Raw genomic sequence first — 20,112 nt, 5'->3', positions numbered from 1 at the left:
GATGAATGGATAAGGAAGATGTGATACACACACACACACACACACACACACACACACACACAGGAATATTACTTGGGCATAACAAAGAATGAAATCTTGCCATTTGCAACAACACGGATGGAGCTAGGGAGTCAGCAAGGTCAGTCAGAGAAAAACAAATACCACATGATTTCACTCACATGTGCAATTTAAGAAACAAATTCTTTTCTCCTAAAGAGAGAGAGACAAACCAGGAAACGGAGACAAAGCAGAGAACGCACTGCTGGTCACCAGAGGGGAGGTGGGTGGGAGGATGGGGGAACAGGTGTTGGGGACGAGGATGCACTTGTGATGAGCACCGGGTGATGTACAGAAGTGCTGAGTCACTGTGTTCTACACCGAATCTAATATAACGCTATATGTTAACTGGAATTTAACATAAAATATAACACTGCATGTTAAGCTGGAATTTAAATAAAAACTTTTAAAAACTCTAGAGCTTACAAACAAAACGAGACTTTACACACAAACTCTAATCCGTAACCTTCACAACACCCACACAAAATAGGTACCCTCCTTAGACCCTCACCAGCGGAGAAAAGGCTCTGGAGGACTACCCAACGTCCCAAGAGGGGGCAGGCCTGCCACTCCAGCAGGTTGGTGCCTGCACTCTGGCCCTCACCAAGGCTACAAAGCCAAAGAAGGCATATTTGATTTGTGCTCTGACTTATACACACTGGCCAGGGGGCACCTGCTGGCAGGGAAGGGTGCCAGGAGCCCGCCTGCAGCGGCCCCGCCCTCTCCGGCTGTGCCACAGGGCAGAGGCTCCCCCCCACGCACACGCTCGCACTCCAAAGTCAGCGCTAACTTTCCAAGTTCGTATGAGCAGATGTTAAAAAAGCAAAACAAGACTAATAATTTATAACAAGCTTCCTAGCTCCTTCAGGGCGCCTAGGATATAATTTGGAGGGGCTGTATCAGGAGTACATGAGTATACCCATACTTCACTTTCATTTACTGGCTATAATCAGGACCGGTAAGAAAAAATCATTTTAAAGCATTCTTCAAGAAGCACAGTGCACATAATAGTCACCAGAGAGCACATGATCCTTCCTGGCTGCTGGTCGGATCTCTCCTTGAACTTGCACCCCGATTTCTGTGCTCACTGTCCTATGAAACAGAAAATTCCATGACATTCATTAATAGATCATAGTAAATTAACTGTAATTAGTGAACTCTGTAAAACAAGCATGGACTCAAAATTCCACAAAAGCATCTCTAATCTTTTAAAGTATGTTTTTACCAGCTAGCTTCAGTAAATTGTATACTTAATGTAAGGAAGATAAGAAAAGGTGTACTAAAAGGTGATGATACATTACCTCAGTAAGTCAAAGAAATCTATACTTATCAATTTCACATTACTTTCAGATAAATCTGACTGGTCCCTTGCACTGCTTAAAATTATGCACTTTCAAAGATAATGTGGCTACTTCAGAGATCCATCTACCTACAAAAAAGAGAACGTAAACAATCTTCTCTTGAATTAAGAGAATCTATAAAAATAAAATTAAAACCATCAGATTGCAAACCAACATATCCAGGTAGGTCACTGAAATGAGAGAGGCATCTGTTGAATAAGCGTGGGCAGGAAGCAAGACCTGCAGGGTGGGGGTTCTGGAGGGAGAGCTGGCTGGTGACAAGACCCCAGGGGACGAGGGGAGTACCTCCCTAGGGCAGGGAAAGCTTACAAGACCTGGGGACTGATCCCTCAAGAGTGCAGAGCAGAAGGAAGGCAGGACTAAATCACTCACTAAGGAAGACAATCTGGAGGGCAATACACAACGTGTATCAAAAGCCTTAAAAATAGCTAAAAATATTCAAATACTTTCTTCGACCTATAAATTCTACTTCTGGGAAATTATTCGTAGAAAAGAAAGGCATGTATTAAGGTTTTAAATCTGTTCGTCACAGAATATTTATGAAATCAAAAAACCTGAATGTTCAATATTAGGTTACTTGTTAAATAAATAAGGTTATGACCATATGAAAGGATACCAGATGACCATTAAGTATCCAGTTGTTAAAAATCACTTTCCAGGGGCACCTGGGTGGTTCGGTCCGGTAAGTGTCCAACTTTGGTTCAGGTCATGATCTCACGGTTCGTGAGTTCAAGCCCCATGTCAGGCTCTGTGCTGACAGCTTGGTGCCTGGAGCCTGCTTCCGATTCTGTGTCTCCTCCTCTCTGCCCCCCCCCCATGCGCTGTCTCTGTCTCTCTCTCAAAAAAAAACAAACATTAAAAAAATTTTTTTTAATTTATTTTCCAGAATGAAGAGAAAAAATAGCATGACTCTAATTTTGCATTTTTATAAAGTTCACTTATAAAGTTCATTTTCATATAGGAAAAGAATTGTAAGTATATACATATTTACTATTAAATTGATTATCTCTGAGTCTGGGATCATGAATAAATTTTTTTTTTTTTACTTCTTCCTGTATTTAAAAATTCTTCCAAAATTAATTAGAGAAAAGTATAATTACAGGTTTAACAGGAAGAACAGTCTGGCATCAGTCTACTAAATACATTGGAATGGGGAGAAAATGAAATCAGTAGTTCTAGGTAGGAAAAAATTATGATTTAATGGCTATCTAGATAAAAAGAAAACAAAGAAAAGGTAGCCATGAGCTCAGTGCTTTGTTCCCAAGCTGTGTGGGCTGGTCAGGAGGGTTCTGGCTAGCAACAGATGCCCACAAGGACCTGTTGAAGTCATTACCCCAAAAGCAGAAAGGAGCACGTCCATGTTCAGCAGTGGTTAATAGAGGGCTAGGGCCACGGGATTCTTCTGGTAGATAAGTCAATATTGCTCAGTTACCTTTAGAAGACACTCTGTTATAGTTATTATGCTTAACCATGCCTTCTTCGTCCCTGAAAACTGAAAGAGTGGGGCGCCTGGGTCGTTCAGTTGGTTGAACGTCCAACTCTTGACTTCAGCTCAAGTCATGATCTCGTGATTCATGAGATCGAGTCCTGAGTCGGGCTCTGAGCTGACAGTGCAAAGCCTGCTTGGGATTTCCCCCCACCCCTCTTCCCCACCCCTGTCCTGCCTCCTCCCCTGCTTGCTCATGCTCATGCTCTTTCTCTCTCTCAAAATAAAGTTTAAAAAAACAAAAACAACTAGAGGATGGGGGCCCCTGGCTGGCTCAGTCAGCAGAGCACACAACTCGTTTTTTCTTTTTATATTTTAATTTTATAAAGAGAGAGCACGTGAGTGGGGGAGAGGGGCAGAGGGAGAGAACCTTTTTTTTTTTAATTTCTTAAAAATGTTTTATTGATTTTTGAGAGGGAGAGAGCAACCAGGGAAGGGGTGGAGGGAGTAGGGGACAGAGGATCCGAAGCAGGCTCTGTGCTGACAGCAGAGAGCCCAATGCGGGGCTCGAACTCACCAACTGTGAGATCCTGACCTGAGCTGAAGTCGGAAGCTCAACAGACTGAGCTCCCCAGGCGCCCTGAGCACATGACTCCTAATCTCAGGGTGTGAGTTTAAGCCCTACCTCGGGTGTGGAGCCTACTTTAAAAACAAAAAAGAGAAACTGGAAGAGGCACACAATAAAAGTCACGCACAGTTAAAATAACAGACCAAAAACCATACAGAGAAAGTGAGAGAGAATGACGGAGAACACGACCCCCGGGAACGGTCCTGGCTTACACCTGTTACACAGTTAGTAACACTGGCCCTCGTACTTGATGGTCACCTCAGCGGTAATTACATCAATCACCAGGCTAACATAGTAACTAAGTTAAAAAGCATATTTTGAGCACCTGAAAGTCACGGCAAAGAGAAATGTTAAATACACAGTGCTCACTAATCGCTTCTTTTTTTTTTTTTTAATTTTTTTTTTCAACGTTTATTTATTTTTGGGACAGAGAGAGACAGAGCATGAACGGGGGAGGGGCAGAGAGAGAGGGAGACACAGAGGGAAACAGGCTCCAGGCTCTGAGCCATCAGCCCAGAGCCTGACGCGGGGCTCGAACTCCCGGACTGCGAGATCGTGACCTGGCTGAAGTCGGACGCCCAACCGACTGCGCCACCCAGGCGCCCCCCACTAATCGCTTCTAATGTACTGTATACTTATTTATTTCTTTATTGTATGGCTCCTCCAATGAAACTTAAACACCACAAAAATACAAATTTGTGTTCACAGCTGTGTTCTCAGCACATAGAACAAAGGCCATCACACAGTGGCCAGTCCACAAATATGAACAAATTATTGGAAAGAAAGAAGTTTGTCAAAAAGAGTCTCTCTTGGGGCTAATTATTATGTTAATCCCTATGGAAAGAGCATTGTTGAAGGCAGTGGTTTTATTAACACGGGGCCATTTCTTAGGCCAGATGTGTATATTGTGACAAGTCTCAAAAAGGCATTTCTGTGGGGAACCAAACAGGTTGTTTCTAGGAACTAAATGTGATCTAGGGAACGTAAAATAGGCAAGTTCAATACAGTGTTAGTGGTAGGATCTAGGTGGTGGAAACTTGTCGATTTTGCTGTATGCTTAAGAACGTTCATAATAAAATAATAGAAAAACACACTAAAAAGATTTTAATCTAGGGAAAGAATTTTTTTAATGTTTTTTAAAGTTTATTTATTTATTTTTGAAAGAAAGAGAGAGTGTGAGCAGGAGAGGAATAGAGAGAGAGAGGGAGAGAGAGAATCCCAATCAGGCTCCACACTGTCCGCACAGAGCCCAACATGGGGCTTGAACTCAAGAACCATGACATCATGACCTGAGCCAAAATCAAGAGCCGGACGCTTAACCAACTGAGCCACCAGGTGCCCCTAGGGAAAGCGATTTAAAACACAAGAGGGATGAATACCTCTCGGTGAGGGTCCCTTCTCAATTACTGCCTCCCTCAGCTTGTTGACATGAGTACATAGCTATGAATGTAAACACACAGTGAGGCTGATCCAAGGGAGGTCCAGGGACTTGAGATACACACATACACACATGGTTAACAAAACTGCTCCTGTCATACAACTGCTAAGAAACATGACCAGTGTTCTGATGAGGGGTGGAGGCTGCAGGTGACAGGGTAGGGGTGCAGTCCCGCTGTGAGGGAAGGTGTTGGCGAAGGTACCAGAAGGTGCAGGCACCAGGCTGATTTATCGCACTCAGCAAAGAGCCAGCTGGGATGGTCACAAGGCCAGGCAGCGACTGCAAAGGTTTTTTGGGACATCCTTAACACGCACTCCTCCACCAGACACACTTTCGTGGACGGGCACCTGTCAGTCAGAGTCCCAGGCTTTGGCTGAGCCACCACAGTCTGTGTCCCTGAAGGCCTGAGGCCCCGAGACTCATACCACCTGCCCCTCACTTTGCTTCCACCTGACAGGGAGCACTGCCAAGAGGCAGGAGAATGAAATCGCTTTGCTTCAGAGTCTGGAAAAACAGCACAGCAAACAGTGTACACACGAGAACAAAAAATACAATTAGTACGGGAAAATATGAAGCAACTGCAGCGTCAGGTCCTTTGCAAGCAATGGTTTTATTTTTGTGTTCTGTTGGCTTTGTTTTGCAAACTTAATACTATTAATTCCGATTCAAACATTTTGCTAAATTATTCACTTACTTGCCATTTAAAAATCTGTCTTTTTAATGTTTCAAAATTTCAGTTTTATGATAGATTTCTGAATAGATGTTAAAAGTACATTCACGATATAATCAGAAAACGTGACTTCCTATTTCCTAGTAGGTCAGCAGTCTCTGTTGGTCACACTGCACAGACTGAATCACGTCTTTACCAAGGTTACTACTTCTCAGCAACAGGTCTTATCATCTGGCCACACGGAGATCTACCTCCTCTCTAAGAGTGGTGACCTGGGGATGGCTACAAAGGCTACGAAGCGTCAGAAACGGTACCTTGGACTCTCTTTTCGCCAGCTCCTCTCTTGACGACCTCTCTTTTCTACCCGTGTCACCGGGGTGCCTCTCTTCGTCGAGACGAGCGCCTTCCCTGTGACGCTTCTCTCTGTGTCTGTCTTCCCCTTCCTTGTCAGAGAACGAGTTACTTTTTTCTCTTGAGTGCTTGTCTCTTTTTTCCCTCACGCTGCTTTTTTCTCGATGTCTCCGCTCTCGATCTGCTTCTTTCTGCCTCCTGTGTCTCCGCTCGCCTCCTTCTTTGTAAAGCCAGTACTGAACAGGATTGCCCTGACTGTCACCGTACTGCAGCTGTGAACGGGACCCACGGAAAACTGCGTCAGCACACGAACACGGCCGCTGGCCTTCGTACCTGCTGTGACGAAGGCAGGGGAGCCGCGCTGCCGCTCACTCCTCCATCCTGACGCTGAAGATGTGCTTCTGGAAGGAAATACCTGCTGTCGGCCGCACAGTCCACAGGCTAGAGGCAACGGAGCACACCGGCCTTCACCCTGAAGTGGAACCCACGTGCAAACCCCTCAGCGCGGCAAGTGTGCCCCCTCCTCTGCAGCCTCTCCTGGTCATTCTTGTCACCTCCTCCCCAACTCTGACTGCACCCTGCGCTCCACCGACCCACGCTCCCTGCTGTGAGATGTGTGACTTCTGTGAACAGAGAACCATGTGCCCGCCAGCCCCTGTCCCTGGCAGTTCACGTGTCTGCTCCCCCACAGGGAGATTCTCAAAACTGGGCACCACTGTCTAGTCACCTCTGTAACCCCCAAACCACGTCGGGTGACACTGTCCCATGGTGACGCATGGCTATTTGCAGAACAGGCTGTGGGTGGGTCACATTTCCGGCTCGAGCTCACAGTTTTAGGATCATCATCAGATGTCTCACCAGGACCCCAAACAGAAATGCCCTTCTCCTCCCACCAGGGCCAACAGGTTGTCACCGCTCACTCTACAGCCGGAGGGCTCTGTCCCTGTGGTCCCCCTCCCACCACCCCCCGTGGCCGCTCAGCGGCCCCCCAACTCCTCCCCTTCACCCGACTCCCACCCACTTTGCTCACTCTGCCAGGACAACCTTCCTAAAGAAACCATATGGGCAAACTCCTCGGTCATAAAGTTAGATTACTACCACACACCCGTCACCAAGATCAATTCTATGGGGATTAAAAACTTAAGGGGTAAAAAATATTATAAGGCTCCAAAACAAAACACAGGCACTACTTACATAATGCTGGTGGGAAAAAGGCTCTCCAAGCATTACATCAACAACCAAAACTATAAAGACAAACTTGACTACCTCATAACTTTGAACTTACTTATAAAAACAAAGATTCCATGAAAAAAATTCAAAACAGAAGTGGAAACATAAGTAACTAGCAGGGAGTTCATCTTTAAAGTCCTCCCAGAATAAGATGCTCTGTTAGGAAAGGAAGCAAATGCACACAGGGAATAACTGACAAGAGGGCAGGAAACCCTTTCATAAAATGCTCAGAAGTGCTCCCTTGTTCTGGATCAAATTAGCAAAGATTAAAAATTATGATCGTGTCCAGCGGCTGCCTAGGACACGGGGAATTACACTCTGACGATATAGCTAATCACAGCTTTTATGTAGAGCAGATGGAGTAAGTTTACATTACTCTCATCTAGCAAGTTCATTTCCAGAAATTAATCAGAAGAAAATAACTATGAATAAACGGAAAGACTTTACCCTATGCATGTCTTTATAATAAAAAAACATCCAGAAGCAACCTGAGCGTCAAAAAGAGCAGATGTGCCAATAAAACTATGACACACCCATATCACTGACTGTTATATTATGCAGCCATTAAAATAATATTATAGAGAAACGGGACTTAGAAAACTGCTCCAAATGTATCGTTTAAACAGTTCATAAGAGTAAAACTCCACATGAAGAAAACATGTGTGTATACACACACATGCACACAAATATGTACATAGACCTACTCTATCAGGATAAATACTTAAATACTATCAATAATTGTTTCTGGGTGGACTTTGTTTTTATTTCCTTCTTACTATTTGGATTTCCTAAATTTTCCAAAATCACCTCGTACTTCTCTTGGAACAGAAGAACAACACGTGCGTGTGAGGGAAAAGCGGAGGCAAACTTCCTCAGACCTTGAATCCTGTTCCGACACTTTCCCAAACTGTTTCTAACACTCCTGCATGAGCACCCGCTCCTGGGCTTGCGGCCTACCTTTCTTTCTCGGTACCGCCTCTCCCTCTCTCCGTCCCCCCATTCAGAGCCTTCGTCTCTCCTCTCCTTCTCTTCCGCTCTTGCTTTGCTGCCTACAAAAATGGAACATATTTTCAACATTTCCAAACTTTCGCACATCAAAGTGATCTTCTAACATGTTGCTGCAATCTCTACTGTACATATTACTTTATTATTTATTACATATTAACACCTATGAAAACAGATTCTTCAGTTAAAACACATCCTCCAGTATCAAGAATGGAAATTTCTAGGGGTGCCTGGGTGGCTGAATCAGTTGAGCGTCTGATTCTTGGTTTCAGCTCAGGTCATGATCCCACAGTTCATGATATCAAGCCCCACATTGGGCTCTGCGATAAGCACAGAACCTGTTTGGGATTCTCTCTCTCTCCCCCCCCTCCCCCTCTCTCTCCCCCTCTCTCCCAGCTTCTCTCCTGCTTGCACACACATGCACCCTCTCTCAAAAATAAGAAAATTTTTAAAAAGAATGGAAAGTTCTAGAATCTAAACTTAAAATGGGCTAAAGAGGGAAATCACAATGCCAACTGCCAGGGAGGGAACCTGGAAAATATGAGACTAGCCCCGCTGGAAATTCAAGAGGGGCACCAGCCCAAATATACATGCCATCTAAGTTCCTGGTCACTGACAGAAGCACTCAGGGAAGCAAAGCCCAGTCCATGGAGAAAAGCTGGGCCATCACCAAGTGCTTGGCTGCAAAGAAAGAGATGCCTCCCTCAGGGATGCCACGGGAATTGCACCAGCTCCACAACTCCTGGAGCCCACTGCCGAGGGCACAGTGGATGGGGGATGAGGGAGGCCCCTGTGGTAAGGAGAACCCACCCCTACCCACAATTTGAGGTCTCTCCCTGCTGGTCAAACTAGAGTTTCACTTTTGAATCTGTACAGACAACAAAAACAGTCATTAGGCTTAAAATTAAGAGAATCACCATTTTAAAAGATGAGGACAAAATTAAACAGAGAACATGGAAAGAAAGTCCTTATGGAGCACTGATTGCTTTTCTAGGAGCCTGGAATACAAGAGATCCAAACAGGGTCAGGGAGACAGGTGCGGCATGCAGAGAGGGGCCGGGTTATGGGAGCCTGCAGGACAGAGTGGGGTCAGAGTGACTCCTGGGTTTTCCAACCCGAGGAAGGGAAGGGTGCAGCTGCATCAACTACAATGGGCAAGGCTTTGGGGAAGTAGGGTTTGTGGGGATTTGAGAAGCTCAGGTCAGGGCCCATTATGTTTGCAACATCCATCAGACGTCAAAGGACACGAGGATGTGTAAGCCCAGAACTCAGGGAAGAAACTTAGCTGGGGACCAAAACTTGGAAATCAGGAACAGATGACAAGTGTGTAAAATCATGAGAAAGGATGCAGTCAGAGGGAGGGAGCAGATGAGGTAGCCCAAAGAGCAAGGCCACACTTCCCAGAAGAGGAGGCTCAGAGGAGATGGGAAGGGCCCGGACATGCCAAGGAAGGGGAAGGAATGTCAAACGGTCTAATCATATGATTACTCGTATCAATAATGCCTTGAAGAAATAAGGTCAGGTAGCAAACACAAAAGAGTGATGCGAGAACAAGAAAGATTTTATTAGAAATAAATACCAAGAGCATCAATATAATAATACTAAAAAGCAGCAACGGATAGGATAGTTGCTGTTAAACTTACCGAGTGGTGAACCCGCTAACCCATAAGCACACCCCTAGGTATACCTCACCCAACAAAAATGCACTCACGCCTCGATAGCTGCATCGTTGCTGAGCTGTGTGCCGACACCTGAAGTGGCCCGGCAGAAGGCGACAGCGTGCAACACGAACAGGAATGAAGGGCCTGGGTGTCCATCCTTTTCGGAACCAGGATCTCCAGCCTTCCTGACAATTCTAACAATTCCTACACGTTCTTTAAATATATTCCTTTCTGTGGGGTGCCTGCGTGGCTCAGTCAGTTGAGCGTCTGTCTCTTGATTTTGGCTCAGGTCGTGATCTCACGGTTCGTGAGATCGAATCCCACCTCAGCCTCTGTGCTGACAGCGCGGAGACTGTTTGGGATTCTCTCTCTCTCTCTCTCTCTCTGTCCCTGCCCTGCTTGTGTGTGCACATGCTCCGTCTGTCAAAATAGATAAATGAACTTAAAAAAAAAAAAACGTGATTTTAAAAAATAGTAATAAATATGTTCCTTTTTGTTTATGTCAGCTAGTTTAATTTAAAAAATACAATACTTCCATTTTAAGGCGGGGGGCATGCACCTTCACCTTAGAATCCTGGAAATTTAGACAAAAACATTTAAATCTTACTTACAATAAAACTGACACTTTTGAGGTATTCTTATCAAAAAGCATTATTTTTGGGGCGCCTGGGTGGCTCAGTCGGTTAAGCGTCCGACTTCAGCCAGGTCATGATCTCGCGGTCCGTGAGTTCGAGCCCTGCGTCGGGCTCTGTGCTGACAGCTCGGAGCCTGGAGCCTGCTTCAGATTCTGTGTCTCCCTCTCTCTCTGACCCTCCCCTGTTCATGCTCTGTCTCTCTCTGTCTCAAAAATAAATAAACATTAAATAAATAAATAAATAAATAAATAATAAAAAATAAATAAAAAGCACTATATTTGTTTATTTACAATGTAGACTCAGCTTTACTTGGGTGATCTAATGAGTTTCAAGAGTAAAACTCTAGCAAATGAGAAACTGTGTTACTCCTTTCACTGACTGAATGAGTTTTTAAAATATCGAAAAGAAAACAGTGAAAAGGACACACACACACCAGAGGCCTACGCCTTCAAGGCCCAAGCTCAGCCGTCTAGAAAAGCACGAGAGGAAACACAATGATGAGTGAGCAACCGCTCCGAGGAAGCTCTTTTACGGAGAAATGCGGACAAGACACAGCGAACGGGGGGCTTGAAGCGGGGCCGCCTGCGGCAGAGACACGCACCTGCCCGCGCCCTGCGCTCCGCCGGCTCCGGGAGATGCCAGCCCAGCAGGTTGTGCTGGGCCGTCTGCCTCAGCTCCTCCCTCCTCGCTCTGCGCTCTCTGTCCTTGTCCCTGTCTTTTCCTCGACTGTGAGACTTCTCTGCGTCCTGCTCTCGGTATTTCTCTCTGTGCCTTTCTCTGTCCCGGTCTCTGGAGTCCTTTTTCCTTTCCCTTGGCTTTTCTCGGTCTCTGTCCCCACGAGGGTTCTCTCTGGACGCGTGACCGTCTCTCTCAGCAGGCCTCTCTCTGTGCTTGGTGTCTCGGTCTGGGTCCCTATGCTTTTGCTCTTTGTCTTCAGGGAAGTCCACTTCTGACTCCTTACGAAGCTTCTTTTCTCTGTGCTTCTTATCTCCCTTGGGATTACCTGAGTGTGCGGCCTAAACCAAGAGAAAGAAAGCAGAATCCGGAATGTGAGTCCTGCTCATTGAGGTGTCTTCACACTAGCTTCCCCTGCTTTCCATCCCAGCAAGACGGGCCTGGAAGACGTGTCTCTGAGGCCACAGTTAGCGGAACGTGATGGAGCATTTCTACGACTGGCAACGGGCACCCGTTCACGAGAGACATTCACTTTTGCTGGCAAGTCAAATCTGAAATACTATACTGAACAGAAAGAAAAAGAAAGGCATACTGTAGCTGTGTCTTAAAGTCTCTGAGACAGCAACAGCCTGGGTCCCACTCGAAGAACAAGGACACTCTCCCTGATAAAACTCTCAGGAGGTCTCCATCTCAACCCATTAATCTTAAAGATAAAACCCCCAGTAATTTTACCAGCAAAAATGGGTTTCTTCAGGAACGGCAGAGAATTGCAGTCTGGGACAATTAAGCTGTGGCAAAACCACAGGTGATTGTGCAGAACAGAGGAGAGGAGGCTCTTTCACAGAGGAAAGGGGGAGCCGGGAGGGGCCGCTATAAACTCAAAGCCCGTTGGGGTGAACTGGGAGCCCGAAGTGTGGTGGCTGCTCGTGAGCTGAGCTGTCGCCAGGGGAGGAGGAGACCTTCCTTCCTCCTGCCGGGCTGGCAAAATAGTATCACGTGGAAGGTGCATCTCTTCCCGTCGGGTCTGCAGTGGACAGTGGAGTGGTGGTGTCTGAGCCCCCCCAGTGCTGGCCTCCCGACCCCCTTTTCCTTTAATTAATTTTCACAGCCCAAGACCCTTCCACACACACCACACAGACACACACACGCACACACGTGCACACACAAATACACACATGCAAACATACCACACACACACACACACACACTCTCACAGAGAAACCACACAGACACATACGCACCCACAGTGCACACTAACACACGCATGCACAGACACACACGGCACACGCCCTGAACCCTAACAGAAACCTGATGGAGCTGGTGGGACGCTGGGCTGGGCAACCCCGTTCCCCGCACAGTTCCAGAGCTATTAACTGTACAGCTTTATCTCTGAATCGAGAATGCTTCTGAAATGAGCCACACATAAGCAAAGTTAGGCTGTGTTGAAAACCAAATAAAACTGTCCAAGAAACCATCCAAGGTCCAAAAGGACCCCAACCCAAATCTTTAAAACATGTTACCCAGAGGTGTTTTCTGAGGTCATCTGCTTTCCAAGTATCATCTTTCGTTCTTCTCTAAAAAGAAAATTATAAAGTTAGAATTTTTAAAGTTTAAAAAACTAATTTTGTCGCTCTAGTGAGCTGCTTTTTTATTAGACCATGTAAGTCAATGGCAATTAGTCATTGACGTGCAAGAAATCACTACCTACTAGAAGGAAAGGCATTAGTAATACAGACTTTTAAAAAAATTACTCCTGGGGCACCTGGGTGGCTCAGTCAGATAAGCGTCTGACTTCGGCTCAGGTCATGATCTCACGGTTTGTGAGTTCGAGTCCCGCGTCGGGCTCTGTGCTGACAGCTCGGCAGCTGTGTCTCCCTCTCTCTCTGCCCCTTCCCCACTCATTCTCTCTCTCTCTGTCTCTCAAGAATAAATAAACATTAAAAAAAATTTTTTTAAATTACTCCCTAGTCTAAATGTACCTATAAACGATTATAGTATGTGTTCTTCTGGGTACTTCATAAGAGTAGGTAACACACACTCCCCACCTTTCCCCATGCCACCTAGTGCCCCGTGTCAATGTCTAGTCCCACCGCCCAACATTTCTAGCTGCCAATGGAGCAGTTTCCCCTGAAGTGTCCCTGTCTGGCAGGCTGCCCCTGTCAGGGTCTGAGCACACAGCAACATGACTCCTCCATAGGCCCATATACAGTTCACCTGCCACGTGCAAGACATATTTGAATAATGAAAGAAACTCACGAAGCAAATTGTTCAAGGATGTTTTCTGTAGACAACAAGAGAGATTTATCCAGATTGTTTTATTTTCTCTTTGAGAAACACTGCTTTGAGGGTACAAAAAAAAAAGGTAAACTTTTTGTAAGGTCCAGATTTTTTTTAATTTTTTTTATTTTTAAGTTTATTTATTTTGAGAGAGAGAGAGAGCAGAGGAGGGGCAGAGAGAGAGGGAGAGAGAGAATCTCAGGCAGGCTCTGTGTGGTCAGAGCGGAGCCTGATGTGGGGCTCAAACCCACGAATCGTGAGATTGTGACCTGAGCTGAAACCAAGAGTCAGACGCTTAACCGACTGAGCCACCCAGGCACCCCTGTAAGGTTCAGATTCAAAGCTAATGTAGTACAAATGAAAAACGAATAGTTATTCGTGGATAAGCCACCAAAAATCTTGGTGTGAAAATTAGGGAAATAGAAAAATCATTCACAATAGTTCATAAGTATGCTAATTAGAAATCAATACAAAGCAATCACTTTTAAGATTCTAGCCCAAGTATACTATAACCACAAAATGTACTGAGTTCCTTCTGGAGTGGATTGCAGATCAGCAGTGTAGGGAGAGGGTCAAAGACAAACCACTGACAGCAGGGGGTAGCCGAGCTCCATTCCCACGGGGGGGGGGGGGGGGGGGGGGCGCTGGGAGCACTGAAAGGAGCAGCCGGGGCAGGGAAAATCACCCAGGGGTGGTTTGCGTAAATGCAGCCAGGCTGGCTGTGTCTGCAGGCAGGCAGCTGTGCAACTCAGCAGCCCACCTTCCCACAGAGGCCTCATCCTTCCTGAGGGTTCCATTTCCAGGATGGCTCTCAGGTCCTAGGGAGCAACACTCCTGGGTTGCAGACACACATGGACATCTCCAAGGGACAGAGGAAGGGTGCACAACTGCAAATGTACGAGAAGGGGAGGCAGGCCTATCCAAGTGCTGGCGAAACGACCATTCTTCCCACCGCCCTGAGCTTTGCCAGACAGCAGCCCCGGGGGGCTGGGCCACCACAGGGATGCGGCCTTAGGCTGCCAGGAGCCGCTAAATGTTAGGGCTCTTCAAGCAGGAGAACCTCATAAGTGGGTTAGTGAGGACCATTCTCAGAGAGCTCAGTGTACTTGCCCTAGAACATGCAGCCTTTCGAAAAACAGAATGAAATAGTCCCACACCTGTCTGAACAGTTAACAGCAGTTACCATTAAGTGAATGGCTGGAACATGGCGATTCCTAATACATAGCAACATTTAAAAGAAAGTAGAAATTTATTTTCTTCTAAGGATAACCTAAATATAAACATATATATCTACATATATATGTTTACACATTTCAAGCTATGATTAATAAATTTCATGACAATAATAAACTCACACACTACCAATTACTTGGTATGTAACAGAAAAATTTAGAAATTTCTAGAATTTTCATTGGGCACTGAAATAAATAAAAGTCATAAACACTGGAAGCAAGGCAAACTAAAGTGTTTTTAAAGAACTGTCACTGAAAACTGTCACTACCCTTATCAGGGTAGTCAGCAAACATGCCATTAAATTTTAGTTTTCTAAGAATAACTACACAACACTGAACCCTGGTATGATCCTAGCAGAAATAAAGAACACAAAACTTGTAATGTTAGTGATAGCTATGATGTCAGCAAATAAACATACTGACACAAACCCAAAGAAGAGCTCGGTACATGGTAAAGTTACAATAAACAACATCAGGACGCCTGGGTGGCTCAGTCGGTTAAGTGTCTGACTTCAGCTCAGGTCATGATCTCGCTGTTTGTAAGTTCCAGCTCCACATTGGGCTCTGCACTGATGGTGTGGAGCCTGCTTGGGATTCTCTCTTTCCCTCTCTTTCTCTCTGTGCCCCTTTCCCACTTGCGTTCTCTCTCAAAATAAATAAATTAAAAAAAAAATTAAACAACATCAAAAAGTCCAGTACAATTTTATTCCAATCACTTCATGAAGGCTTTATCCTTCCCTTGACTTTATGGAACAAAATACGCTAATTCTTCAGCACTCTAATAATCACATGACTAAGTTCTAATAACCAGGAGATTAACTTCCTAAAAAGTTAATGACCAACTTGCAAATGAGAACCTAATATGGGTATTCAGTAGCTGCTTTTGCTACTTTGAAATGTTTATTTTACAAATATGTGTTAGAAAACCCCCAAAATAATCCAAAGCAATGCAAAATGTGATCAACTAGGTGAACTATGTCATCCAAGATCACAGAAAGCCAGCGGAGAGAAAAGATCTAATAGGGAAATACATGTCTGACAATTAAATGTTTGGGGAAGTAAAGAGCCTGAGGAATCTCCATGCTCTGGAATCCTAACCCACTGGTTAAGAACAAGGGTTTTACAAACAATTCTGGGAAAGGACTCAGAGGGAACGAGCAAAGCAAACCCCTACTATTCAAAAAACTTTAATTAATCTGGTGCTTCATTCAAAAATATGAAAACTCAATCAGGCATTTGAGAAAAAAAATGACATAAGAAAGAGAAGACTCAAGAAAAATAAACAAAGAAAACGACCCTGAAAGAAAAGACTTTTAACTCTAGGGAACAAACTGAGGGTTGACGGAGGGAGGTGGGTGAGGGATGTGCTAAATGGGTGATGGGCATTAAGGAGGGCACTTGTTGTGATGAGCACTGGGTGTATGTAAGTGAGAATCACTAAATTCTACCCCTGAAACCGATTCTGCACTGTATGCTAACTACCTTGAATTTAAATAAAATCTTGTAAGAAAAGAAAATAAAGAAAATGACCCAAAGAAAAAAAGAGAAATATTAATTTAAAAAAAAAATCAAAGGGATACATGCCCCTCCCCCAGTGTTCATAGCAGCATTATTTAAAATAGCCAAATTATGGAAACAGCCCAAGTGTCTATTGATTGATGAATATGGAGGGGGGGGGCCTGGGTGGCTCAGTAGGTTGAGCATCAGACTTCGGCTCAGGTCATGATCTCACAGTTTGTGAGTTCAAGCCCCACACTGGGCTCTGTGCTGACAGCTCAGAGCCTGGAGCCTGCTTTGGATTCGGTGTCTCCCTCTCTCTCTGCTCCTCCCCTGCTCATGCTCTCTCTCTCTCTCTCTCTCTCTGTCTTTCTCTGTCAAAAATAAACATTAAAAAAAGTTTAAAAAGAAAAAATGTATACATATACAATAGAATATTACTCAGCCATAAAAAAAATATAATCTTGCCATTTGCAAGGACATGAATGGAACTACAGAGTATTATGCTAAGTGAAATAAGTCAGTCAGGGAAAGACAAATTCCATATAATTTCACTCATGTGGAATTTAGGAAACAAAACAAATGAGCAAAAGGGGAAAAAAGAGAGAGAAATCAAGAAACACTCTAACTTACAGAGAACAAACTGATTGTTAGCAGGAGGGAGGGGTGGGGGGGATGGGTGAAACAGGTGACAGGGATTAAGAAGTGTGCTTGTCTTAATGAGCATTCAGTAATTTATGAAATTGTTGAATCACTATATTGTACACTAGAAGTTAATATAACACTGTATGTTAACTCTATGGGAATTAAATTTTTTATTTTTTTTTTTTAGTTTTAAAAAATTTAAAAAAGCTTCCTGCACTTGCCCCAAGGGGAGATCATGCTCCCTATCCCTTTACTTGTAACAAGTAATAAAAGTTCTTTGCTTTAAAAATTAATTAATTAAATTAGATTTAACAATTAAGTAGATGGAGTCAACATTAAAGTTGCAGAAACCAGAATATAGAAAACATAAAGTCAAGGAGATGGGAAATATGTGCCACGAATTCAACATCTAACAGCTGAATCAGAGTTCCAGAGAGAATGGAGAAAACAGAAAGAAGTAAATATAGAATAGAAAAAAATGTCCTAGGGGCACCTGGGTAGCTCAGTTAAGCAACTGGCTCTCAATTTCAACTCAGGTCATCATCTCATGGTTTGTAATATCAAGCCCCGTGTCAGGCTCTGCACGGACAGCAAGGAGCCTGCTTGGGATTTGCTCTCTGCCCCTCCCTTACATGAGCACACGCATTCTCTCTCTCAAAAATGAATGAAACATTAAAAAAGAAAGAAAGAAAAAAGTGTCCTAGAAGTAAAGGTAGACCTGAGTTTTCATTCTGAAAGGGAAAATCAAATGTCAAAAATAATGAATGAAAAAAAGACCCACAATAAACACATTGCCATATATGCTCAGAACACCACAAAGATCCTAAATCTTCTGGAAAGAAAGAAAATGTTACTTACAAAAATATCTCATCAGCCAAACTGGTTGCTAGAAGGTGAAAGCAGAATGCCTTCAAAGTCCCAGGGAAATTAATTCTGATCCTAGAATTCTATGCTAGGCTAAAGTCTCAAACAAGCGTATCAGTATACTAAAGACTTTCTTCCTACATACTCTCATTTAAAAAGGTAGTTGAGGATTTACTCCAGGGGAGAAAGGGGAATTTCAAGAAAGCTGATGACACTGGATCCAAAAAAAACAGTAGACCTAACCCAGAATTACACATAAAAGAAATTCCCAGACAATAGCTCTAAAAAGGTCTAGAAAAAAAATTAGCCGTGATTAGAACAGAAGTCAGAGAACTCTGAGAATAATCTTTTAAAGCAGATTTTATTAAACAGATAATATGACTGATTAATAAGCTAAAATATGTAAGTGGTAAGGTTAAGAAAAAGGGGATATGTTCTTTTTTGCCAAAGAGAAGGCAAATACAAATTACAGGAAAACCAAAGAACCATTTAAGAAAGACCTGCTCCAAATATGAAGTAAATTACGTGTGGTACAATTAATTGAAAGTAAGAAAATATGATCTAGTGACTCTGATGCCAGGAACATAGTTCCTTGAGCAGCAGGAGTTGAGGGATACACGATTGCATTTTCTCTGTTGGTGCATTCACATTACTAAGTTCTACAGTAAATACTACTCATGTATTAATCATGTATTACAGTGTGGATTGGTTTCCTATTTCAAAATCAACCTACAGGGGCGCCTGGGTGGCGCAGTCGGTTAAGCGTCCGACTTCAGCCAGGTCACGATCTCGCGGTCCGTGAGTTCGAGCCCCGCGTCGGGCTCTGGGCTGATGGCTCAGAGCCTGGAGCCTGTTTCCGATTCTGTGTCTCCCTCTCTCTCTGCCCCTCCCCCGTTCATGCTCTGTCTCTCTCTGTCCCAAAAATAAATAAACGTTGAAAAAAAAAATTAAAAAAAAAAAAAAAACAAAATCAACCTACAAACAAATCAGAGAATGTAGGTTAAGAATGACTTATGAAAATATAAGAGAATGGTATGGAAGATGACAGGGGTCAGGAAGTTGGTGGACTTTAAAATAGATGGAGGGTAGCATAGGATACTAATTTCCTAATCCTAACCAATGGAAAGTTAAAAGATACTATCTAAAGTCGACATAACACAAAATAGATATAAAGAATACTAGTTAAGGGGTGCCTGGGTGGCTCAGTCGGTTGAGCCTCCGACTTCAGCTCAGGTCATGATCTCCCAGTTGACGAGTTCGAGCCCTGCGTCGGTCCCTGTGCTGACAGCTCAGAGCCCGGAGCCTGCTTCCGATTCTGTGTCTCCCTCTCTCTCTGCCTCTCCCCCGCTTTTGCTGTCTCTCTCTCTGTGTCTCAAAAATAAAGATAAACATTAAAAAAATTTTAAAGCATATTAGTTAACATTGCAGAAGTAAATGATAAACGAAAAAACAAAAATAAGAGAAAGAAGGAAAAGTAGGAAATGCATGCAAACTAAAACCCTCATCTTTTACTGCTCAGGAATCAATACACGAGAAAAAAAAAATTTACCGAGTGTTAGTAACACTGTTTTAAGCACCTTTCTAAGCACTTTTATTACAAAATCCCATTGACTCCTCATAAACACCTATGAAGTTGCTATTATTAATGTCCCAACTTTATGAACTACAAAATAAGACCTGTTAAGTCATTTTCTAGACATCATGCAAGGAAGTAGAGAAGCCAGAATTCAAACTCCAGCCACTTCACTGCATTCCCGCCCTCGGAAGCTGGGCGCGACGCAGGTCAGAGGAAGAGGGGGTGACCCCCCGCAGAGCAACACCGTCCCATCACTCAAGAGTCCACCGCTCTGTACTTCCGTCCGTCCACGCCACCACCGGGCTCCCGACGACGCGCACACCCTGCCACAGCCCGCCCTGGACCAACTCCTACAACACCCAACACGCGACGCGACCGCGGCGGGAGGGAGGCCGGGACGCCGACAACCGCGCGCTCCGGGCCCACGGGCGACCCCGGGACCTGCCCCGCGAGCCTCCCGCTCGCACCCACCTTCCCGGGCTCCATCGCCGCTCGCAGGCCGCGGCTGCGGGGCCGGCGTCCCCGGCTCCTAGCAACTGGCAGGCGCGAGCAACCGAGCGCCGAACGACCGCTGTCCCGGCATGCCGCGCGCCTGCTCCTAGCGTGCTTGCGCTCTTCCGGCCCCTAGCCCTTGGCAGGCACGAGCAGAAGAGCGCCGGGCCACCGCTATCCCAGAACGCCCCGCGGCCGTTCCCGGAGCGCCTGTGCCTCCCCGGCGCCTAGCAACTGACAGGCAGAAGCAGCAGAGGGCCGAGCGATCGCTGGCCCGTCTGACGTCCACTCCCCACCCCACCCCCCGCCCCTGCAACCCGGGCCTCGCCCGGTGATGCGTTAAGGAAGGGGCCGAAGCCGGGGTCCCCTGCCTGGTCAGCGTCCGGTTGGGT

General features: G+C 44.9%; 1 protein-coding gene across 2 annotated transcripts in view; it reads right to left on the bottom strand.

The window, feature by feature from the left end:
- Positions 1-19,779, bottom strand: part of DYNC2I1 (dynein 2 intermediate chain 1) — a 58,256-nt gene extending 38,477 nt beyond the window's left edge. The window contains exons 1-6 of one of the 2 annotated variants that reach the window (XM_047096635.1): positions 19,700-19,779; positions 12,658-12,711; positions 11,064-11,478; positions 8,119-8,210; positions 5,895-6,203; positions 1,073-1,149 (exon numbers count right to left, since the gene is read on the bottom strand). In XM_047096635.1, coding sequence (XP_046952591.1) covers positions 1,073-1,149; positions 5,895-6,203; positions 8,119-8,210; positions 11,064-11,478; positions 12,658-12,711; positions 19,700-19,714 — 962 coding nt within the window. In that variant the 5' untranslated portion in view covers positions 19,715-19,779. The remainder of the gene's footprint in view (positions 1-1,072; positions 1,150-5,894; positions 6,204-8,118; positions 8,211-11,063; positions 11,479-12,657; positions 12,712-19,699) is intronic. The other variant, XM_047096637.1, reaches the window with a different exon arrangement.
- Positions 19,780-20,112: the final 333 nt, after the last annotated feature.

Source organism: Lynx rufus, unplaced genomic scaffold, assembly GCF_022079265.1.
Source record: "Lynx rufus isolate CCGP_SWC_20201006 ecotype Redwood Valley unplaced genomic scaffold, mLynRuf1.p SCAF_4, whole genome shotgun sequence".
Classification (NCBI taxonomy): Eukaryota; Metazoa; Chordata; class Mammalia; order Carnivora; family Felidae; genus Lynx; species Lynx rufus.
Note: the sequence above shows the minus strand (reverse complement) of the source record. Positions and strands in the feature narration are given on the sequence as shown.